This window comes from Salmo trutta, chromosome 1, assembly GCF_901001165.1.
Source record: "Salmo trutta chromosome 1, fSalTru1.1, whole genome shotgun sequence".
NCBI classification, from domain to species: Eukaryota; Metazoa; Chordata; class Actinopteri; order Salmoniformes; family Salmonidae; genus Salmo; species Salmo trutta.
Window position 1 is genome coordinate 28,332,450 of NC_042957.1, and position 24,447 is coordinate 28,356,896.

The 24,447-nt window shown below is 41.6% G+C and overlaps 2 protein-coding genes and 1 non-coding gene across 4 annotated transcripts; 2 read left to right on the forward strand and 1 right to left on the reverse strand.

The window, feature by feature from the left end:
* Nucleotides 1–561: 561 nt before the first annotated feature.
* On the forward strand, nt 562–644 carry trnal-cag (transfer RNA leucine (anticodon CAG)). The gene has a single exon. It is a non-coding gene; the product is annotated as a tRNA-Leu (tRNA).
* Nucleotides 645–1,362: 718 nt separating this feature from the next.
* tdrd15 (tudor domain containing 15) lies at nt 1,363–16,502 on the reverse strand. Of its 2 annotated transcripts, none has more exons than XM_029752080.1 (6): nt 16,361–16,502; nt 9,799–9,875; nt 9,510–9,563; nt 2,568–8,554; nt 2,303–2,361; nt 1,363–1,981 (listed from the first exon to the last, which is right to left on the reverse strand). In XM_029752080.1, the coding sequence occupies exons 3-5, from the start codon at nt 9,539–9,541 to the stop codon at nt 2,348–2,350; spliced, it is 6,033 nt and encodes a 2,010-aa protein (XP_029607940.1). In that variant the 5' UTR covers nt 9,542–9,563; nt 9,799–9,875; nt 16,361–16,502; the 3' UTR covers nt 1,363–1,981; nt 2,303–2,347. The 2 variants fall into 2 exon arrangements, with proteins under 2 accessions (XP_029607940.1, XP_029607941.1); XM_029752081.1 differs by lacking the exon at nt 16,361–16,502 and adding an exon at nt 14,714–14,754.
* Nucleotides 16,503–17,345: 843 nt separating this feature from the next.
* On the forward strand, nt 17,346–23,866 carry rfx6 (regulatory factor X, 6). The gene is made up of 19 exons (XM_029752082.1): nt 17,346–17,574; nt 18,025–18,178; nt 18,329–18,452; nt 18,610–18,671; nt 18,770–18,847; nt 18,985–19,012; nt 19,167–19,274; nt 19,402–19,479; nt 19,561–19,674; nt 19,775–19,824; nt 19,976–20,135; nt 20,509–20,650; nt 20,741–20,850; nt 20,933–21,050; nt 21,676–21,798; nt 21,956–22,165; nt 22,364–22,882; nt 23,112–23,324; nt 23,496–23,866. The coding sequence occupies exons 1-19, from the start codon at nt 17,376–17,378 to the stop codon at nt 23,666–23,668; spliced, it is 2,763 nt and encodes a 920-aa protein (XP_029607942.1). The 5' UTR covers nt 17,346–17,375; the 3' UTR covers nt 23,669–23,866.
* Nucleotides 23,867–24,447: the final 581 nt, after the last annotated feature.

Below are 24,447 nucleotides of genomic sequence, written 5' to 3' on the forward strand. Positions count from 1 at the left end.
GCTTACCACAATACAAAACTATTGATATTGTTTCGGTTCTCCACAAACACTCAAACTCCGAGAAGCTCCCTCTACAATAGCGAACATCAATGGGTATAACTTGATATCAAGAAACGGCCATTTAGAAAACGCCCGAATTGCGGTCTACAATTACACCCTTCTCGGTCTAGCAGCAGTAAGAAACAATGTAGCAGTCTAATACGTAGACGGCGGTAGCACTAGCAAACAGAATAGATGCCTTGCACGAGATGCTACGTTGCACCCACATAATGATCAATCTATGGTTGAAATGAACTTGCCACCAAATGCGCAGTTAAACTGCTAAAATGGGCAAACAGCGCTGAAAGCCACATCCAGATAACATGAATGGCTGATGTCAATGTGTGCTAATGTAATGTTAACAAGGAAGTGAGCACGAGACAGCTTACGATAAAACGTCATTTTTAGACAGCAATTTAGTCTCTCATAAAAAGGAAAAACAGCATACAAATGTCAACAAGCTATAGTGTATGTATATTGTTGTTATGATATTAATGGTCTCAAGTCATTCTTTCCTTATATGTCAGGATGGCCGAGCGGTCTAAGGCGCTGCGTTCAGGTCGCAGTCTCCCCTGGAGGCGTGGGTTCGAATCCCACTTCTGACAGCAAATTTTTATGTTTACAAGTGTTGTGTCCTGAAAACATTCACATGACGGCTTTAAGATGTGCAAAGCATTTGTTAATTGAACGAACGATTGTTACACGTGTGGATTCTTTATTAAATTATTCACAACCAAATTTGTCATCTCTAACAAATAAGTAAAATAAGATGAAATGGTATCAATTATTTCAATGAGTAAGGTTCTTTCGCAAAGAAAAAACATGTTATTTGCAACAATTATTTAAATGAATATGGTTCTTCTGTCAAAGACATACATGTTATTTGCCACAAAAATAACATTATCGGTTACAGTACAAACCATACTGTAAAGAGAGATGTGGCATCAAAACCAAAGAAAAAAAGTAGGCCTATCAAATCACAAACTTGACTAGTCAGTAGTCATAACATTTCAGAAGATTGTTGCCTACATTTTATAATGTATAACTGCTTGAAAAAGGTATGCAACTCAACCTTTAAAAACATTGTCAACTGCTATGCAAATATCCAAACCATATTTTGTTTCATAAGCAAAAGGCACAATATCATTCCACTTCAGTTATTTATTGTCCACAAATATCAAGACTACGGGCTAGATTCTAATCAGAAGTGTCGGAGGTGGAACTGCGCTAGAGCGGTCAAATCCACAAGCAGCTCCCGCCATTATACCTAAAGCGGACATTGCCATTGGCTACACAGTCATTATGAGAAATCCCATGCAGCCTTGTTTACAACTTCAAACACTGGGATGTGAGATGTAATCTACACCTCAATTAGGCTGATAGAAATTCTCATTTTGTTTAATGATTTTCAATTTGAGTGATTATTTCTATATAGTCTACACTTTCTCATGTTGAACTTTAAAGCGATTGGGACGGGTGTAGCTTCATGACATAGATTACAAGAGTAGCAGCTCACCGATTTGACAGCTCCATTGCAATTACACCTCTGACACCACCAAAACATCAGCTGTGCAAGGTATCATCTATCACCGTTTAACGTTTAATCTGATTGAATCTAGGCCTAAACTGTACCAGTCCAAAAGCAAATCTGTTGCAACACAATTGATTTTCTTTCAAATATACTCCAAAAAGGAGATGTCACACTGAAATCTTAATTTAGATAACTTAAGCCATCCTTAAAATGTGAACCACTGATATAAATACAAACATGTGTAGAAAACTTGAATATAGGAGGATTATAACTGCTGCATTAATCTTGACCCAAGAGAAAATTCCAATCATCAGAAGCATGACGGCTTGTCATGCATTCAGTCTTTTTGAACAAAAATGTCTGGAATAGTGTTGTAGTCCTTTGCTCCTCTTCACGCGCTCGTCACACAACCTTTGAGATAAAAATATTACTATGGAATGTCAATGTTGGTATGGACCTAAACAGTCAAATATGTTTTTTTTATTTAACCTACCCCGACCAAACCCTAGCCCGGACAACGCTTTGCCAATTGTGCGCCGCCCTATGGGACTCCCAATCACGGTCGGTCGTAATACAGCCTGGAAATGAACCAGGGTCTTTATGACACCTCTAGCACTGAGATGCAGTGCCTAGACCGCTGCACCACTCGGGAGAGTAGTAGAACTAATCAAGCAAATACACGTTTTTGGTTAAGACCAGCCATAAAGTACATCTTATTTATAGTGTCATTACCTGATATGGAGTAGCGTCTCACTGGTAGTCACAACTAACCAGTAGTCACATCAGGGCACCTGTGAAAAGTACGTAGAATGGAGGGGGGGGGGGGTTAATATTTAATGTCATATTTAATGTATTAATGTATTCCCTTGCATTTAATAGTAAAATATTGAACATTGGGGGTTCAAAGATACAATTGTAATTAGGCCTACACCAAGTTACATTTAAATGTCTTACCCAACATCCAAAACAAAAAAAATGAGCATGCGAAAGTACTCACAATTTTTTGTTCCATCAGAGTACTCAGTAGCACGGGCTGTCTTCTCGCTTGCTTTTTCAAATCCTTGTCCACGGAAGGCAGTCTCACTTGAAGTGTGTCCAACGAGTTCTAGTTCTTCATTCAGTCTTCTCAGGAGTTTGTTCGTCCGAGGTGGTGTCATTTCTGGTTCCACTTTGGATGTTTTCTCTGCACGACTCATGCCTTGTTTCTGTTCAGGGGCTTTGATGGGGCTTTGTTCTTGAAATCTCAGTCCAAGCATGATGTCGATGTATTCTGCATGGCCAGCATCAACCAGGTCTTTAGCCATGTGAACGCCATCTGCTACAATGTCCACCTCCCAGTGTGCTTCAGAAATGTACTGTCTGAAGTATATTTGAAGGTTTTTCTTACAGATGCACTCTTGAAAGAAAACAACTGCTTCATCTGTCCATTGCTCCTCGACTGATTTTACTCCTCTCAAAGTGCATGGATACGTGACCTTTGGTAGCTTGGTCAACTGGTCTGGAAGTCGTCTCAGCTCAGACCAATCTTTGTACGGCATGTCCACACAATGGCCATAGTCAACCAAATTGATCACAACCACTGCGCTATCGGAATGGACGATTTCAGCTCGGCACCATTTGTTCTTACTATCAGACCTCACAAGGCAGCATGACCCTGGAATTAGGTGTTCTTCATGCAATGGCAACAGCTCCTTTGGAAGATCCTCAAGAATCGTAGACACAGTGTTCATGATGAGAAGCAAATCTTCCAGAACAATGTAGAATTCACTTGGTGTGGTGACTGCAGCTGCAAAGCCGGAGTATCCCAGGTCCATGTTCACTGGGGCAAGGAAGAACCTCTGGGGACTGTTGTCCAAGTTGGATTTTTTCTCTTTTGGGGTTACAGTTTGAGTCTTTGTGGGGATTGGTCTTTCTTCAGTAAATTCAGAAGTTGCAGTCTTTATTTGCTGAACAAGGAACAGTCCATTTATCATGATTTCGACCATCCACAAGTTATCAGCTTCAGAGTAGGACACAAACATCAGTTTCACATCCTTGCCTATCATTTGTTTCAGAGTTTTCTTCAATATCTCATAAGCGTCGCTGATAGGGAGGCCAGGGCTATTCCACTTGCACAAGACTGCTTGTACAGGAGTTTGCTTGAGGTCATTACAGATGTCTTTGATGCAGCCCATTGGGACGTCCTCTGCAGTGCCATGATCCACAAGGAACACGACGCATTTTCCTTGGTCAATAGATGCATGCCGTACAACTGCTCTGTGCCACTGGTCGTCTTTGGTTGATTTTGCCAAGCATTGAAGTCCTTCTTTGACATTCTTCTCAGACATGACTTTGCACTTAGACAAATGTTCAACTATGAGATTCTCAAGTACAGTAAACTGTTCTGTGGTCCTGTGGAGTCTCAGATATAGATCTCCATTCTCCAAGATCGACAACAGTGTCCCGCTCTCTGCCTGTCCAGCTCTTATATCCTGTGATGGAATGGCCATATCCTTCACGGCCTCCATAGACAGTCCAAAGGTTGTTGCTTGGAGTTGACTGGAGTCCTGGTGTTTGCAAATGTCATGTTTGTGCCTAGTTGGCGAGGGCCTTGGGGACACATTCTGCAAGACCTTTTCACCTTGAGCAGTGAACATAACCCTCTCAGAATGTGTATTGGACTGGCTATTGTCCTTGATGGTTACTCTCATTTGCTTTTTAACTGTGTCAACTTGGCTTGCACACAAAGCTTGGACCTCTTCATTTTCAGTCACATTGTCAAGTGTTGGGTTGTCCTGTTGGATCTCAACATTAACCTCCCACTGTGTCCCAAAACGACTGACAATTTCAACCATGAGAGGTTTTCCCATTACTGCATCAGTGAAAGAAGCATCACTTTTATAAGAGACACTGTTTAGCAATGAACAGGGTATGCTTAGTCTATGCTGCGACAAAAAAACACTTGTCAGAGTGTACGTTTTGTCCTTAGTCACAGTGGCTGTATTTCCATAGTCAACAAACTCCACCTTGAAATGGTCATTAGACGCATTATCTGTCACAACTGCTCGGTAGAGTGCACCATCCTCTTCATATTCAGCAGCAACAAGGTCATTCATTCTGAAGTCCACCAATGTGCTGTTCCCCATGGTTTCTTTAAACAGCTCAGTGTTGAGGTCTTCTCTCATTTTCAGAATGGATTGTTCATCATCTTGCATTTGGATAAAAAAGCTGTCAACGGTATTGATATGGGAAACAAACCCCAGACCTCGGAATCCAGATTTTATTTTGGGATTAGAGGGTAGTTGTGAAAGTTTTGGCAATTGGACAGAGCAAACAGTTTCTGTGAGTTTAGAGGAACTGTCTACATGTTGATCTGTTTTTTCTTCTGTGCTTTTCTCAGATTTGAACTGAGTGATTCTTTCACTTTGCTCTTTCCACTTTGGTGGGTTTGCTTTTTGAGCATTTGAAGACTTATTTCGATGTTGGTTGCCCTTGCATGTGGATTTCAGGTGCTGTCCCGCTTTAGTTTTTCCAATTTTGTTCTTCGTTTGTTCTTTATGACCAGTCACAGGTCTACTGCTTTTCTTATCCTTTGGGTTTTGACTTGCAATGAGCTCCTTGACTTTCTCATTGATGTTTATGCCTCCATCAAACAGATCGAAAAAGACTGTCCCATCCTCATTCTTTCCTGCAACGACAGCTCGAAGTGGCTTGTTGAGAATCGATTTCTCTAGCCATTTGTTGACATCTGCAAAGTTGTCCTCTTTCGGGATTTGTGAGAGACTGCATCTTAATGCCTGCATGGGAGTGAACAGTAAATCTGCTGAATGTCTGGGAATAGATATAGCATTGTTTTTTTCAACAATATGCATGTTTCCATAGTCCACAAAAAACACGTTTAGAAGCAGCGTAGTAGATTGAACAGGGCAAGCCACACCCCTGTACCATTTGCCATCACCGTAATATTTTGCCAGGCAAAGTTTTCCGATATCAGGCCCAGAGTTGGCACGCAGTATTTCTTTACTTTCTATGGCGACTATCTCCATCAAGTTGTCAATCATTTCAGTATTTCTGTCCAACTGGCAATACATCTCCCATGGACTGCACACATGAGTGACACAGACTTGCTCTTCACTTCCACATCTCAAGTTGAAGGAGGAATGGACAAAAGAGTCTGGGCATACTGATGGCATAAGCTGCATAGGGGTTTGCACTTCTCTTGCAAGACCTTTTTCCACAAGCATCTTTGTTGCATTCTGTTGAGTGTTGTGGAGGTCAACAACATTGCACAGGCCCTTGTTTTTCACATACAGTTGAGCGTGTATATAGCATGTCAACTTCACTGACTGGTCTTGAGCGAAGTACTTCAGTAAATTGCATGCCTTTCTGCCCCAATCACTACCACTGCCTTTTGCAGGTTCAATCAAGTTGTAAAGGCTACATCTAAATGCTTGCCCCTCAAGATCAAGGAATTCTGGCACTATTGCTTGAAGATTGTGCACCCTCTCTTTTGCTATAATCCCATAGTCCACAAATATAATTTCAACTTCATCTTTCTGTGCTCCTATAATGCAGGCCCTATACCATCTGCCATCATCTTTAGATTTGGTAACACAACATGAATCATTTAACTGCACAGGAAGTGTGCGTGCTTGGTAATACCGCTGAATCGCTTCCATCATGTCCTCCAAGTTGGGGATCTTGCTTTCCAGCTGGCACCAAAAATCTGAGGGTGTGTTGACGTGAGAGCATCGCACAACTAGCTCACTTCCGGGCTTGAATGTCTGTGATTTGAATTTCATCGCTGGTGCCTTGTCTTTTAGGGTACTTGACTTTGGGGTTTCAGGTTTCTTTTCACAGCCAACCAATTCAGAAATTTCCCATGTCTCTTTGGAAGGTTTCCTTGTAACTCCACTAGTGCTTGATCCATTTGTATGAACTTGTCCTTTTTTACAGGACTTCGGTTTCATCATTTTCTTCTCCATCTCGCTCTTAGGTATCACAGGCGCCGAAGGAGTGTATTTCCAAAATTCTGCATGATTTGTTGTGGTCAAGAGCTCTGTGATGCTCTTTGATGCTCTTTGTGATGAGTTGTTTTCACGCTCATACAAATCAACCACATATAGATCTTTTCTTATGTGGACAACATGCACAAGGAGAGTTTTGTTGGAGACTGCTCGTCGGAAGTAGTTGGTTGCAGAGATCGTCCATACATCGTCGAAAGGCATGACATTCACCAGAGAACAACTCAGGGCAAATGCTGGTTCAATAGCAAACTTGTCCGGGATCTGCTTGATGCACATGCGTGGTACCTTTTCAGTATTTCCAAAATCAATGAAAAATACTTCAGCTCCGTTGTCAAGTGTGTCTGTCACCATTGCTCTGTAGTAATGCATGTCCAGCTCATACATTGCACAGCAAAGTGTACCAGGCTCTGGATTCTCCAGAATTTCTTCATCCAATTGGACTTGGCTGAAGTGCTTGGCCATGTTCTCCATCATCTCTTCAAAGTCTTTGTTGCGTTTCTGTGTTCTCAACCAGAACGCACCTGGATTCAGGACATGCTCCACGTATCCTTCAAACACAGAGTCCTCTTGCATTTCCTCAACAATGACTGAATTATCCATTGCTTGGATTATTGCGGTCTCATAATACAGGTAGCCGTTTAGAGGGAAAGCAGGCTCACTTTCAAGAACAAAGTCACACTCCCTTTGTCCAGAGACATCTTGAATTGGCCCTGCCTCAACAGCTGCATAGTCTTCAGCACTGAGCATTGTGACCGAATAGAGATTCTGCTCTTTATCAAAGCCATTGATTTCAACATCTAATACTCCACCCAGCAATCCTTTCTTGAAGCAAGTCAGCTGCTGGATCTTCACTGCCTTATCTTGTCCATTCAGGCAGGAAAGAGCGCATGGGAATGCCATGATTGGTGTTGAGAGAAAATCTAGTGGAAGCTGGAGGACATTCTCAATTTTCACAGACTCACAGAATCCGTAATCAACAAACAATACTCTTACTTGAGAGTTTACAGGGAGAAACTGCACAAAGCCTCTATGCCACTTCTCATCTTTTCCTTTGACTGAGCAAAGCAAGCCCATATTTTCTGCTGGCTGTAGACTGGGGTCTTTGCTCTTGGACTCACAGGACAATGCCAATTTGTCTGACATCCGTTTCAGATCTTTTGCCATACTTGTCATTTGACAGTAGAATGTAACAGGGTTCACTGCAGCGGTTACCCTAACCCTCACTTTTTTGCCAGTGGTCAACTTAGGGCCTGAAAATGACAGAATATCCTCAAAGCCCTTCATGCTGGATGATTTGAATGAGAATTCTTGTCCACCTTGCTTTTCAATCAGTAGATCAGGGACAGGTTCAATGCTCTGCTTGAGTGGTACCTCTGTCAACATTTCCACCAAGAGAAGGAATGTGTCTGTGTCCACATGTTTCCCTAAGCTCAGCCTAAAGAGATCCTTGTTGATATCTGGGGCTTCTAGTATGAGGACTTTGTGAGGAAGAAAGGCTTGGATGTATCCTTTGACATGACTTCCAATCAAGGAAGCAAAATACGTCTCTGAAAAAGAATCCCAATTTTCTGTCAATGGTAACACATTTGCAAAGAAACCACAGATTATTTTGGGAGGAAGCATGAAGAGCTCATCCAAAGCTGTGGCCAAATGGCTGGCATCAACACTCAGAACATTCCCATGGTCTATGAGGAACACGTCAAACAATTCTTTCTGTTTGTTCTGAACCCTTCCTCTGTACCACCGGGTAGATAGGACATCCTCTACCAAACAGAACTCCCCCACTTCCACCACCATCTTTGTTTTCTGTGCATTCTGCATTTCCACTTGCAGTATGTTATAGTCCAGTTCACATATTGTGAGATATTGGCCCTGGAAGTGCACCAGTGTATCCGCTGGGTTGCAGCTCACATGCGTTAACTGTAGGTCTACAGGCCACAGAGCACATGGTGCAGGAAGACTTGAATTCTCCCGAGGTCTGGAACAAAAATAGCCTTTATTACTTACGTGTTTGGAATATTTATTGATGCTTAGGCCTAATTGTGATTTTTTTTGTAACTTGTCTTGATTCTAGTACTGTATGTAAGGCCTACATCCTACTGCTATATCAAAACATATCCAACAGCACATGCATTTTGAGTATTATAGTTCAGCTGTAAATATGTGAATTATGGTCGTAGGTGAAACTGGTGGTGAGATGAAAGGGGATCCCTGAGGAGTTAACTATAATAAATCATAACAATTCTGTGGACATCTTACTTTATTTTTTTATGTTTGAGCTATTCATAATGAAACTAGTTATCATGAGGTAAAATAATATTAAATGATTTACTAATGTATACCATGGCTTTGATGACAATGTGTGCGCAGGGCCGTTCAATGAGACACTGAACAATTATTACATTCTAAACCATGATTATTACATTTAGTCCAGTCGTAAGAAATTAAAGTTGTGCTTACAAATATACTTTATTGGATAGCGTTATAATCCAACTCGCTAATCCTTAAGCACTCAAACTGCATCCCTACACCATTTACTCGACATTGTGTCTATTTACAACTCTTTGAATCTTTTTCATGTCAGGACAGAGGTGTCACCAATCACCACAATAAGTTGTGGAAGACAATCTTTACACAAATGCTTCAAAATCTCAAGTTTAGGACATGTAGCCCATCTGTATTGAGAGGGTCATAGAGTCAAGACTGCATAGGCTTGAATTGAAAAGACGAATGCACTTTCACGACCCTCTTTATACTTCAACAAGCTTGTGACCCCATGCGTGTGTGCGCGCGCTTGCCCTAATAATCTAAATTCAGTGCTTGGTTATATTAAGTCATACCACGGTGGTTGGCATCATTAACTAAATCTCAGCATTTGCATCGACATCATAATGTAGGCTAACGTAGGTATTGTTCAATCATTTTCTACGTACTTTCTATTTTCTGAAGTCATTCTCAACAACATTGCGACAGAGAGCGGAACCTTCCTAAAAGAAAAAAAGAAAAAACATTAAATTAATATACATAATATCAAATCAAGGAAGAGGCTAAAATGTGGCTGTCAGCTTTCTTTCAGGAAAAATAGCATATTGAATATGCCATTCCAGAATTTCTACTAATACAACTAGGCATGCACTTCAACTCATCAAACATAGATATACAACTCCTGAAATGATGCTACCATTTAGTTAACCAGGTTCTCAATAAAAATAGTAATCTTACCTTTAAGTCTTCAGCTAGCTAAAATTCACTTGATCACAGAGGGGGTTCATCATGAAGCGGAGCGTTATCCCGAGTGACTAGGAGGAAAAACTTAATTTAGAAAATGCATAAAATTTGTTTGGTTAATTAGTCTAGGATGATGTAGCTAATAAGTCTTCAAAATGTGTGTAGCTATTAAGGGGGTGCATTGTGCTTAGAATGAACAAGTCAGACCCGAAGACTGGAAGATCTGAAGATGCATGCATTTACAGCAAATGATTTAGTCCCTTAGATAGCTGCCATTATCTAGCTAGTTGAATACAGTGCATTCGGAAAGTATTCAGACCCCTCGACTTTTTCCACGTGTAACGTTACAGCCTTATTCTAAAATTGATACAATTATTTTCTCCCCTCATCAAGCTATACACAATACCCCATAATGACAAAGCAAAAACAGGTTTTTAGAAATGCTTGAAATTTCTTTTTTTTAATTATCACATAAGTATTCAGACCCTTTACTCAGTACTTTGTTGAAGCACCTTTGGCAGCGATTACAGCCTCGAGTCTTCTCGGATATGACGCTACAAGCTTGGCAGACCTGTATTTGGGGAGTTTCTCCCATTCTCCAGAGTCGGTCGATTGGTTTCAAGTCTGGGCTCTGGCTGGGCCACTCAAGGACAATCAGAGTCTTGTCCCGAAGCCACTTCTGCATTGTCTTGGCTGTGCGCTTAGGGTCGTTGTCCTGTTGGAAGGTGAACCTTCGTCACAGTCAGAGGTCCTGAGCGCTCTGGAGTAGGTTTTCATCAAGGATCTCAACCCCACCCTGTGCAATTGGGTCCTGGCCTTCCTGACAGGCCGCCCCCCAGGTGGTGAAGGTAGGAAACAACATCTCCACTTCGCTGATCCTCAACACTGGGGCGTGCTCAGGCCCAGTGTACTGTACTCCCTGTTCACCCATGACTGCGTGGCCATGCACACCTCCAACTCAATCATCGAGTTTGCAAACGACAACAGTAGTAGGCTTGATTACCCACAATAACGAGACAGAATAACAGGGAGGAGGTGAGGGCTCTCGGAGTGTGGTGTCAGGAAAATTACATCTCAACATCAACAAAACAAAGGAGATGATCGTGGACTTCAGGAAACAGCTGAGGGAGCACCCCCCCTATCCACAGACGGGACAACAGTGGAGAAGGTGGAAAGTTCAGTTCCTCAGGGTACACATCACTGACAAACTGAAATGGTCCACCCACACAGACAGTGTGTGGTGAAGACGACGCAACAACATTTGGCTTGTCACCGAAAACCCTCAAACTTTTACAGACGCACAATTGAGAGCTTCCTGTCAGGCTGCATCACCGCCTGGTACGGCAACTGCACCGCCCACAACCACAGGGCTCTCCAGAGGGTGGTGCTGTCTGCACAACACATCACCTGGGGGAAAAACCACCTGCCCTCCAGGACACCTACAGCACCTACAGTGCCTTGTTAAACGTTAATTTGTGGAATTTCTTTCCTTATTAGTGCGTTTGAGCCAATCAGTTGTGTTGTGACAAGGTAGGGGTGGTATACAGAAGATAGCACTATTTGGTAAAAGAACAAGTCCATATTATGGCAAGAACAGCTCAAATAAGCAAAGAGAAACAGTTCATTACTTTAAGACATGAAGGTCAGTCAATCCGGAACATTTCAAGAACTTTGAAAGTTTCTTCAAGTGTTGTCGCAAAAACCAAGCGCTATGATGAAACTGGCTATCATGAGGACCGCCAAAGGAAAGGAAGACCCAGAGTTACCTCTGCTGCAAAGGATAAGCTCAGAGTTAACTGCACCTCAGATTGCAGCCCAAATAAATGCTTCAGTGTTCAAGTAACAGACACATCTCAACATCAACTGTTCAGAAATCAGGCCTTCATGGTCAAATTGCTGCAAAGAAACCACAACAATAAGAAGAGACTTGCTTGGGCCAAGAAACACGAGCAATGGACATTAGACTGGTGGAAATCTGTCCTTTGGTCTGATGATTCCAAATATGAGATTTTTGGTTCCAACCGGCGTGTCTTTATGAGATGCAGAGTAGGTGAACGGATGATCTCTGCATATGTGGTTCCCAAAGTGAAGCATGGAGGAGGTGTGATGGTGCTTTGCTGGTGACACTGATTTATTTAGAATTCAAGGCACACAACCAGCATGGCTATCACAGCATTCTGCAGCGATACGCCATCCCATCTGGTTTGCACTTAGTGGGACTATCATTTGTTTTTCAACAGGACAATGACCCAACACACCTCCAGGCTGTGTAAGGGCTATTTAACCAAGAAGGAGAGTGATGGAGTGCTGCATTAGATGACCTGGCCTCTACAATCACCCGACCTCAACCCAATTGAGATGGATTAGGATGAGTTGGCCCGATGAGTGAAGGGAAAGCATCCAACAAGTGCTCAGCATGCGGGAACTCCATCAAGACCGTTGGAAAAGCATTCCAGGTTAAGCTGGTTGAGAGAATATAAATTGTGTGCAAAGCGGTAAAGGCAAAGGGTGGCTACTTTGAAGAATCTAAAATAACATTTTGATTTGTTTAATACTTTTTTGGTTAATACATGATTCCATATGTGTTCTTTCATAGTTTTGATGTCTTCACTATTATTTTACAATGTAGAAAATAGTAAAAATAAAGAAAAACCCTTGAATGAGTAGGTGTGTCCAAACCTGACTGGAACTATACTATATTTTTTTCGCTTTGTCATTATGGGGTATTGTGTATAGATTGATGAGGAATTGTTTTTATTTAATTAATTTTAGAATAAGGCTGTAACGTAACAAATGTGGAAAATACTTTTACGAATGCACTGTATACAAAAGTATGTGGACACCTCTTCAAATGAGTGGATTGGCGATTTCAGCCATACCCATTGCTGACAGGTGTATAAAATTGAGAACACAGCCATGCAATCTCCATAGACACGCATTGGAAGTAGAATGAAAGTCACTGAGCTCTTCAGTAAGACCAACGTGGCACCGTCATAGGATGCCACATTTCCAAGAAGTCAGTTCGTCAAATTTCTGCCCTGCTAGAGCTTGCCCGGTCAACTGTAAGTGCTGTTATTGTGAAGTGGAAATGTCTAATAGCAAAAATGGCTCAGCCCGCAAAGTGGTAGGCCACACAAGCTCACTGAACGGGACCGCCGAGTGCGTTGCATGTAAAAATCGTCTGTCCTCGGTTGCAACACTCACTAAAGAGTTCGAAACTGCCTCTGGAACCAACGGCAGCACTGTTCGTCAGGAGCTCCATTAAACGAGTTTTCATGGCTGAGTTGACGCACACAAGCCTAAGATCACTATAAGCAAAGCCAAGCATCAGTTGGAGTGGTGTAAAGCTCGCTGCCATTGGACTCAGGTGGCTATGACTATCCAACACAACAGTGCAACTCTTCCAAGTCAAGGTAAGCTTTTGGTTTTACTAATTTATTGCCACCAGGGCCCGCCGGTGTAACTTCTAAAGTGCTTATTGACTATACACTAACGTTACTGCATGATTGCAATGGTTTACTAACACATTAGTTCTATTAGCTATGTTGACTTTGAAGTTACTTTAGCTAATATGGTGACAACTATGTGGCTGTGTGTAGAGGTTATGATATGGTTTGGCTTGGAAAGTTTTTTTTCCTCACCTGGTCACATACAGCTGATGTGTTGTGCATTGAGGTCCACAAACGAAGGGAAAAGGTGAGAGGAGAGCGCATAGACATGAGAAGGAATACAACGTGGCAGCTATGAAAGTGAACTGTGTTTACGAGTGATCAGGGCTATATTCATTCCGCCGATTCTGTTGAAAAACGTTTCTTAAACGGAAGCAAACAGAACGAAACAGGGAAAAACATATCTGAATTTGTACAATAGAAACTCTCATTTGCAACTGTTGGACTAATGATTACACTCAAGATCACCTAGATGCAGGCAAGAGTGTGCAAGGCAGTATTGAATGTGTCACTGTCACCTCAAATTCTTATCTCGACCTGTACGCACCTATGTTGCCTTCTCGCCCGCTCCAATTTCGCTCCAGTAGAGTTCACTTCAAGAGCTTAGGGAGTGCCCACCCCCAGCATGCATTTGTAGTCTACTTGTGTGCTGCTAATAGCCCCTTGCTTTAGCTACTGTAATGGAGTTCGCTAAATATTTTCAAAGAGAAACTGATAAAACACACAGGTGCTAAATCAAGGTGACTTACAAAGATGAGGCCAAAGAGCAAGAGATGGAGGGCCGTTATGTAGTGTCCACAACTAAAGAATCATTGTGGAATCTGAAAAGTATCCCAAAAGTATGATGATGTACTTACTACTTGCACATGCTTAAAGAAAGGAATAAGGTGGGTAGATAACTAAGTGTGTCATTGTAGCAAAGTATTTATAAACAAAAAAAATCAGATCTCAAACATTCTTCATTTTCGATCTATTATCTATACAATTGGCCATAACTTATGTTGGCCCAATAGGTCTGGCATGTTCCTTGAATGTGGGAACTTTCCGTTTTGATTAGGTTATTTTGCCTAAAAACCTGTAGGCCTACCAATAACAAAAAACTGCATCTCTGCCCAGCCTGGCAAGAGTGGACAAAAAGGTGTTTAGCTTTCCCAGTGGCTCTGCAAGTGCTGAGAGTATATTCTCTGCTGCTGGCCGGTTCTCCAGGCACTGTCGCAAGAGCCCGAAGCCACAGACTGCCCAAACTCGTGTTTCTAAAAATAAATTCAAAAGGCACTAAAGTCATTTTTATCTCATTCTAAGTCACAGCCTATATGCGCAATTTATAAACTATAATGATTTAATAAAATGCCTTTGCTTCATAATCGTCGCCAAATACATTGGCTCCAGGTCATCTACAAGACCCTGCTAGGTAAAGTCCCCCCTTATCTCCGCTCACTGGTCACCATAGCAGCACCCACCTGTAGCACGCGCTCCAGCAGGTATATCTCTCTGGTCACCCCTAAAGCCAACTCCTCCTTTGGTCGTCTCTCCTTCCAGTTCTCTGCTGCCAATGACTGGAACGAACTACAAAAATCTCTGAAACTGGAAACACTTATCTCCCTCACTAGCTTTAAGCACCAGCTATCAGAGCAGCTCCCAGATCACTGCACCTGTACATAGCCCATCTATAATTTAGCCCAAACTACTACCTCTTCCCCTACTGTATTTATTTATTTAATTTATTTTTTGCTCCTTTGCACCATATTATTTATATTTTAACTTTGAACTTTCTTCAAACTACAAATCTACCATTCCAGTGTTTTACTTGCTATACTTTATTTACTTTGCCACCATGGCCTTTTTTTGCCTTTACCTCCCTTATCTCACATCATTTGCTCACATTGTATATAGTCTTATTTTTTTCTACTGCATCATTGATTGTATGTTGTTTTACTCCATGTGTAATTCTGTGTTTTTGTATGTTGTTGAACTGCTTTGCTTTATCTTGGCCAGGTCGCAATTGTATGTCCCTACCCACCTATTGTGTCGCACTCGCAAATGCTTCACAATGTACTTCTTAGTAGGCTATAGCCTTGAAATAATATAGCCTAAATAATACATTTTCCTTCTTAGGCTCCCTGTCTGGCTCCTGACCTATTTAGAGTGTTTATATAACATGACATGTTCACTTCTTACATTCACCTTTTCATGTTTATTAACCTTGTCATTCAAATCCATATGGTTTGGTTTCTATACGTAAAACAATTGTTAGGTCCAGGTAGTCACAAAAAATAGATGGCTGTTGGTTCAATTGTGATTTGAATGAATGGAGCGAATTTGGAGCGGGAGTTTTTTTTCTCTGTAAGTGTGGAGCGGTTTTTAGTGGAGCTGTAGGAAAGGACATGGAGCACCATGGAGAGGGGATTTCCAACCACTCAACTCCGCTGTGTGCTCTGCTAGGTTATAGCAACCTCAAGATGAGTATAGGGAAAATTAGAGTATCATGTAGTACCCTACACCCATCGTTGTTACATTGAACTGGGTGAATGGAGTATGAATGACAGTCATCCAATGTACTATAATAGAAATAAGGCCACGCTCATAAAAACAAAATCGTCTACTGGTTCCAACATCTAGTGGAAAGCCTTCCCAGAAGAGTGGAGGCTGTTATAGCAGCAAACGGGGGACAAACTCCATATTAATGCCAATGATTTTTGGAATGAGATGTTCGACGAGCAGGTGTCCACATACTTTTGGTCATGTAGTGTAAACGTTAGCTGTTGCTACACATCGACCTCATATGCGTGTCATGATGAGCAGTATAACTAACACATCTAATGTAATTCCCAAAGTCAAACATTACTTTAGATATGGTTACGAATTTAGCTACTATTAGAAGCTTACACAATAGTTACTGTAAAACGTTTCTGTCTGTGCTCGAGACACCTTCCCATTTCACTAGCTAGCTAGCGAGCAAACGTTAACCATTCTCCGCATGGACATTAGCCAGCTAGCGAGCTAGCTAAATTACACATGGACGCTGACAGGTAGCTAAAATAAACAAGATCATTCAGTGTCAAATAACACGTTGGCTGCTACGTTTTTGTTGTTAGAAATGACTGTACCTTCGTTTCAACGAAGACACATCCAACTTCGGAGCAGCAGCCAACAGCCGTGACCGTAAAAAGGATGGAGAAAAATCGAACTTCCTGCCACCTGCTGCATCGGGTAATTTAGCACTTTCTCCCCTTAGAGAAATGATGGGAAATGAGGTGAGATTTTGCCCTGAAAATAGTTGTTACAATTATATGGTATTTCATGACATTTCAGATTAGAAACGTATTTCTTGTGTTCAGATATAATTTAAGCGCAAAATAAAAACTAATGGCTTGTCTACACTAGAGGGGGACATTCCGTGTAGTAATTGCCATAATCGCCCTGCCTGGGACAACTAGGCCTAATTTATGTGTTTAGGGCGGCCTACTTGTTGCTCCGAACCTGTTGCATTTAGGTATTTCGCATATGCCTATGGGAAATCATAATTATGTGTAGACAAATATACTGCTGTACATTCTATCATTTTCAACGAGGCCTACTAGTTATAGAAACCATATCTGCTTATGCCATCACGCCCTGGCAGGCTGGGCTGGCTGAGTGCAAACCTAGGCTACAGCAGACCGAGGAGAGATGATGTTTTTTTAGTTAATCATTGATCGACTGAATCAGCCCCCCGTCCTCTGCAAATATGATAAATGAATACCTAGGCAATCACCAGTGTGACGTCGTTGTTAAACCACAGCACAGGTTTAATTGACTCTGGAAGGTAGTGTCAGAGTAAGAGAGACTACAGAACTGCACTTTACCTTTTCTATTACAAGAAAATATTTTTTATTATCTTATTCCAAGAGAAAACGGCAAAAGAAAACGTTTGACCTTGCAGTGTGGACAGTTTCCTTGTCCTATTATGAGAGGATCAAATTGGGGGAAAAGTAATTTATTTTTTGGATTGTATTTGTGAGGATAGGATAGTTCCCCTCCTGAAGACAATGTGTATATTTTCTAACACATGCATTTAAATGTTTGATTTCAACTATTTTGCATTTGTTTTCTTTTACTTTCACTTTTTATTTTGCATTTAACATGCCTATGAAACGGAATACAGGAAGCCCGATCCAGGATGGACAATTTCTTCATGTTCATTCACCATCAACCAATACATTCTGCAGTGCATCCGAGGAGCTCATGCACACCACCTTATCTAACGAAAAATTACGCCGTGCTTTCCATGGACATTCAATCTCAAAGTTTGACGAGGAAGGTGATTTGGGAATTAAATCAGGTGAGGAATAAAGTCGGACTAATAGGCCTACACATAGACTGAGAGGTTCCCTCTTCCCCCAAGAGTCATACATGAATAACATCCAAATCAAGAGCCCTAATTGTTGATGACAACTATTACAGTTTGTGCTGCATTAAATTGTAGGATATTTTTTGTTGAAATATGCCTGCACTAAAATATACTTCTTTCATAGTTTTTTGGGTAGGCTAGAATAAAATAATGTATTATTTACCACATAAAAACAATCTACTCAATCTGACCCAGTTGAACAAAAATAACATTTTCTCTGCCCTGTTAATTTTGATGAGTCTTGAATATCCTGTCTCGGGAGTACTTATTTCTAATACAGGTTCATTTAGCCACCTACCAATCTGAAAAGGTGTCATGGCCCTGAACTACTCAAATATATATTTCACCTCATGACTGTTTTCTCCCCCACAACCCTGTCAGAAGCAGATGACAGCAATGAGACCCAATCTTCTGAGGAGGACCAGGACCTCCTGGAGTATTCCAAAGATTTGGCTTTCAACCAGACGACCCCGAGGAAAAGCATCACTCAGATCATCAAGGACAAGAAGAAACAGACTCATTTGACCCTTCAGTGGTAGTGTTCCAAAGTCACAACCTATGGAAATCTATAATATAGCTTGTGTTGTGATGCACTTGTATAATAACAATCCTTCTTACAAATGTTAATGTTTCTTTTCTTGTTGGTGATTGATTTTACATGGATGTGTGACTGCTTGTTCCCTAGGCTGGATGAAAACTACATTGTTTGTGAAGGGGTTTGTCTGCCGCGTTGCATCCTGTACACTCACTACCTAGACTTCTGTAGGAAGGAGAAACTGGATCCAGCCTGTGCTGCTACATTTGGCAAGGTGAGATGAGTAATGTCTTGTAGTTGAGGTGGTGGGCTGAAGTCTGGATAGGTCGTAGTTTGTGGTAGATGTTATAGATACTGTAAGTACAACATAGTAATAATTGTGGTGGAAAAAAGCTATTATGTTTTTTTGTATCGTTCTCTGTGCATATTAGACAATTAGGCAGAAATTTCCACTTCTTACAACAAGAAGACTTGGGACCCGAGGTCATTCAAAGTAAGATATAGTGGAAAATATTATTTTCAAAAGATTTCTTGTTCTAGTGATCTGATCTGTCTCAATATAAAATGCTTAATTTTGTTGATATTTAACAGATATCATTATTACGGGATTGGCATCAAAGAGAGCAGTGCCTATTATAACTTGGTGTATTCAGGAAAAGGCTTGACGAGGTAAGATCATTCCCAGGTTTTGCTCTGTAGCATTGTTCTGATCAATCTGTAATGTTCTTTATAGAATAAGTAAAATGTTTGTAATTGTTGTGATAGTATGGGATTTTATGTCAGTCTGATTTAGTATCTGATTGTAGATTTTCAGGGAGCAAACTCAAGAATGAGGTAAGATTGACATATATATTTTAAATATATATTTTGAAATGAATTTTGATGTGCGATATTACAGACATGAATCATGTTTTCTAATACATTCAAACTGTAGTCAAGACTACAAGGTCAAAATATTCATACAGTTTGATATTCCTCTATTTAATAGGGAGGGTTCACTCGGAAATACTCCCTCAGTTCCAAAACAGGAACTTTGCTTCCAGAATTCCCAAGTCCACAGCATCTAGTGCTTCAAAGTTCCGTCTCTAAAGAGAAGGTTTGTTGTATTATTTTCATCAGTACTTCAACTTTCTTTGCTATCAATATTTGCTGATTACATACAATACAGTATCCTCTGCAAAAACACCTGTAACCATTATAAATTACCTTCACATGTCCAATAGGTGGACACACTCATCGTGATGTACAAAACACATTGCCAGTGCATCCTGGACAATGCCATCAATGTCAACTTCGAAGAGGTATTCCATACCAAAACAAGACATAAGATGTTGTAGCCATGTCTGACAAATTGTCTCCTGACTCTATTTACAATATTTCAGATACAGAATTTCCTGATGCATTTCTGGCAAGGAATGCCCGACCACCTCTTACCCTTGCTGGAGAACACCATTATCGTGGACATCTTCTGTGTGTGTGACTCTATACTATATAAGGTGGGTGTTTTTCCAGAATCATAGAGCAGCATCCTCATTAGTTGTTGAAGGACTCCTACCTCAACTGGACAGGTTGTACTATCCATTTGGTGTTTTTCAGGTTCTGACAGATGTCCTGATCCCTGCTACGATGCAGGAGATGCCTGAAAGGTAGAGTATTTTCATCTTTCGTCATTCGTATTTTGCTCATCTAAACACCAGATTTGCTGTAAGGTTTATGCTGTATGAAATTAACGGTAATAAGATACTGCCGTCTCTCCAGGTGACGTATTGTTGTGTATAAAGATTATCCTGTTTGCAGTCTCCTGGCAGACATCCGTAACTTTGCCAAGCACTGGGAACACTGGATGGTGTCTTCTCTGGAAAACCTCCCAGAATGCCTCTCAGAGAAGAAGCTCCAGATCGCACGCAGATTTGTGTCCTCTCTAAAGCGTCAGACCTCCTTCTTACACCTTGCCCAGGTAAAGCACTATATTACGGGAGGAATATAAATATCATTGTGTTAACTTTACAAAGACATTTAAAAGTGTCTAAAATATATCTATACAGCATATCTTATTATGACTCTAAGAAATTGAAATTGTATATATAAACTGAACGTCCTAGAGCTTGATTCAGTCTGTAGCACTGAATGTCAGCGTTACAGCATGATTGAAATTTAAAGGCAATGTTTCGACGTTTGCGGAGACTGCAATTACGGTAAACGCTGCATATGTCGGCTCAATTTGAAATTACCTTTACATTTCAAGCGCACTATACCGCTGAACTTCGACGAACAGATTGAATCCAGACCCTAATTTTGGTTATTTTGGTCATTTTATTTTCTTACAACAGATTGCAAGACCAGCTCTTTTTGACCAGAATGTGGTGAACTCAATGGTGGTGGATATAGATAAAGTGGATTTGAACAGCATAGGGTCACAAGCCCTTCTCACCATCTCAAGTAGTGACCAAGACTCTGACCTCTACTCTGAATGTGAGTAGAATATTTGCATTGTACATGGAAAACTCTGCCAGGTTAATTCCTGTAAACAATGTTAATTTGCTTTCTCGTCATGTTTGCTAGATGACTCAATAACAGTGTTCCAAGAGCTGAAAGACCTACTGAAGAACAATGCCACTGTGGAATCCTTTATCGAGTGGCTGGACACTGTTGTGGAGCAGAAAGTCATAAAGGTACGTTTCCCCATTTCAAATCTAAGATTGGATGTCAACATCCAATCTGACAACACCAATCTGTTTGTTCCTTTCAATCCAGCCTGGGAAGCAGAACGGACGGTCTATAAAGAAGAGAGCTCAGGACTTCCTCCTCAAGTGGAGTTTCTTTGGAGCACGCGTTATGCACAACCTCACGTTGAACAACGCCACCAGTTTTGGTAAGACATTACTACGTCCCTCTAACAGTTCCCCTGGTAACCTGTATATCCATGTAACAACTACAACATGTAGGAAATGCTGTAAACTTCTCTATTTGTATTTTAAATTCAGACTCTCCCATTACTACTGAGTCTAAATGATACACGGTCCGTCACTACGTCAGACGCAAACACATAGATCTTTTCGGCCGGCTCTGAACAGAATGCTACAATGAGCCATAAATTATAATGGCCTGGCCCCAGGTAAATAAAGCATTATCACTCGGTCGCGTGCACTGTGTTTGAAGACAGACGTCTCCCATGCACCTTCCTCACCCCCATTTGGCGGCTCTATCACCAAACACAAGTCAAATAGACTGGGGGACAATCACATGACCCTACAAGTCAAACAGCATGCCTGGTGAGATGAAAGCCTAGGGGAAAGCAGATCTCTGGAGCTGGTCAGGTCAAACCCTCAGCACCTGCAAATTGGTGCACAGAATAGCCTTTGGAGTCTTGTCACAGTTTGTAAGGTGAAGGCTGTTAGCGATTGGCTGAGTATCAGGTCATGATAGTGACATCGAAACCAGATTAGATTTCTAATGGGGAACTAGGACAGTAAGAGATGTGTTTTTTATTATCCCAGGTTCGTTCCATCTCATCCGCATGCTGCTGGATGAGTATATCCTACTGGCTATTGAGACACAATTCAACAACAACAAAGAACAAGACCTACAGAATCTCCTAGATAAGTACATGGGAAATGCAGGTAAGCAATTACATAACATACATAGGCTATCTAATTATGCGTATAACTCTGATTGTTCTCTTTCAATTATTAAGTTGTTATTGCGTTTCATACTAATACTATCAGTTTTTATGGAGGATGTAGGATCATTGAGGTGCGTTGTTATGATTATTTTCAGATGCCAGCAAGGCGGCATTCACTGCCTCCCCCAGCTCCTGTTTCCTGGCCAACCGTAACAAGCCCAGTGCGGTGTCCAGTGATCTGTCTGTGAAGAACGAGTCCCTCTCAGAACACGCATACATGACCCTGTCAGCCAATCATCAGCAGGCGCTGGGAGCAAACATGGCCATCTACCAGGGCTCTGAAACCGATGGATTCTCCCTATCAGGTGCAAATATGTTTTTAAGGGTGACATGACTCATTTTGTCACTTGTTTCTGAATTTAATTGATCCCCATTGTATGTTAGCTTTGTTCATACTTCCATTGGTTTACATAAAATGTAAACTTGTGTGACAACTGCTCATTCATAGTAAAGGTTCCTATTGTGTTGTCTAAAATTTTGGTCACTTTCCTCTGTGCACCCAGGACAAATGGACTTTTCCCAGAACAGTGGCCCTCTGATGACCCCTCCCATCTCCCCAGCCATGGTGAACAGGGGCAGTGTCATCAACCAGGGCACCATGGCCATCAGACCCCAGAGCGCCTGCACCACCATCCAGCCCCACATCTCCTGCCAAGCCTTCCCAGACACCATGTACCAGAGCCTCCCTCCCAGCAGCCCCAGCTACTACCCCACCACCTCCAACTACCAGGCTGTGTTCAGGCCCCAGACACACGCCCAGGCCCCTGCCTACCACACCCGCTCCGACAGCAGCCACTACCCGTCCTTCAGTGAGCAGCACCTGGCCAAAGACTACTTCAACAGCAGCTGTGCAGTGTCCCCCTACAGCTCCAGACCCACCTCCAATTACAGCACAGTCCCTGATTCTGGGATGGAGACTCAGGGGGTGGAGCTACTGGACTCTGTAGGATACAACTTTGATGGGAGTGGGTTAAACAGTAGTGGCTGTCAGGAGTCTGCCTACTCAGCAGCAGGACACAATGGTATGAATGACTACACCTAAGTCTTCTCCATTGAATTATCAGAAAATGGGCCCTGAGTTTTTCTAGACTTTGTGGCCTCTCTAGTCAGTTCATCCTGGTTAGATCACATGGTCACGTCACCTGGTCAGAAATCATTTAGGGCCCTAACAATAAGAATTATCGTAAATAAAAAAACAAGTTGAACCATAAATGTGTTTTCTACTCATAGAGGAACCTCTCTGTTTTTCAGGGTACTATGGAAACAGTAGCTACCTGGATAGCCAGAGGCTGGGTTCCATTATAGACCAGCATGTGTCAGTTATCAGCAGTGTGAGCAGTATCCGCTCAGTCCCAGCGTATGGTGAAGTACACGACCCCCTCAACATCCTGGATGACACGGGCAGGAAGACGGCTGGGCCTTACTACACTGAGTCTGACTCACTGGGCTCCCACACATCTGGAGGTCAGTGACAAATTATGGATTGATAGGGAACTCCAATGTTCCACTACCAATCTGTAGCAGTGGCCTGGATGAAACAATGAATGCAAGACAAGAATGATTGTAGTAAATGACAGAAAATGTTTTGTTTTTTTGAAGATACTCTTTTGTTTACTTGTTTTCTCTCTGCTGTAGCTCCTCCCCTCCCCTCCTCGGTCTCTGCACCCTGCATGTACGGAGGTCCTGCCCAGTTCCACTCCCAGGATGCACTGCTTCCTCACCGGGCACCATCTGAGGTACGGGACATGATGTCATCGCTGCCCCCCATCAACACTGTGTTCATGGGGTCTAGTGGAGGAGGAACGTGAGCCGTGACTGTCCCTCCAACCACCAACACTCCTCAAGCTCCTCCCACACCACTCAGTCACTGTAAACAGTGACGCGGGTCACAGACAGAAATATGCTCAGTGTATCTCTCTTGTGTAGCCTTAGCGTTGGGGAAACTACTCTGAAAATGTAGTTTACCAAGTTACCAATTACTTCATACCGGAAGAAGTTAAGATACACTAAAGCTACCCTTAACAAAATGTTACTTTCAAAAAGTAGTTCACTACATCCAAACTACTTTGTGATCGATAGTTAAATCTAAATCTGAAATGTCATAGACTATAAATTGCTAGACATATCACTCTGTAGTCAGATGTTAACAGAATGTTTATTTTAGCCTATTAAACACAAAAACTATGTTTCAAGTGAGAATTACGAAGGTCTGATGGCAAAAAAGAAAGGAATTGCTTGCCTACTTCACCCATATGAACTACGAAAAACACCACGATTAGAATTTAGTTCAACTACCACCAAGCTACTGCAAAATGTAGTTAAATTACTAGTTGAACTACATATAGTTCACTACTCCCCCCCACACTGTGTAGCCAATATATATTTTGTAAATTGATGAAGGCCTCAGCTGTTCAATGTTCAGTGAAATATTTTATTGAACTGAATGAATTAATAATTTGCAATTCAACCATTTTAATATAATTCAATCTGTTCATCTTAATGTGGCCAGAGGAGACTTTGTAAGTTAACATGTAAATAAATACCCGTAGAATAAAGCGAATAATGTCACATTTGAAATTGTTGGAGG

Coding starts and splice junctions, on each gene's coding strand:
- tdrd15 (XM_029752080.1), bottom strand. CDS start 9,541: ATGTTGTTGAGAATGACTTCAGAAAATAGAAA. Junction 8,555..9,509: donor ATGACTTCAGAAAATAGAAA/GTACGTAGAAAA, acceptor TTTTTGTTCCAG/ACCTCGGGAGAATTCAAGTC.
- rfx6 (XM_029752082.1), top strand. CDS start 17,376: ATGCCTATGAAACGGAATACAGGAAGCCCGATCCAGGATGGACAATTT. Junction 20,136..20,508: donor CCTTCTTACACCTTGCCCAG/GTAAAGCACTAT, acceptor TTCTTACAACAG/ATTGCAAGACCAGCTCTTTT. Junction 20,651..20,740: donor CTCTGACCTCTACTCTGAAT/GTGAGTAGAATA, acceptor CATGTTTGCTAG/ATGACTCAATAACAGTGTTC.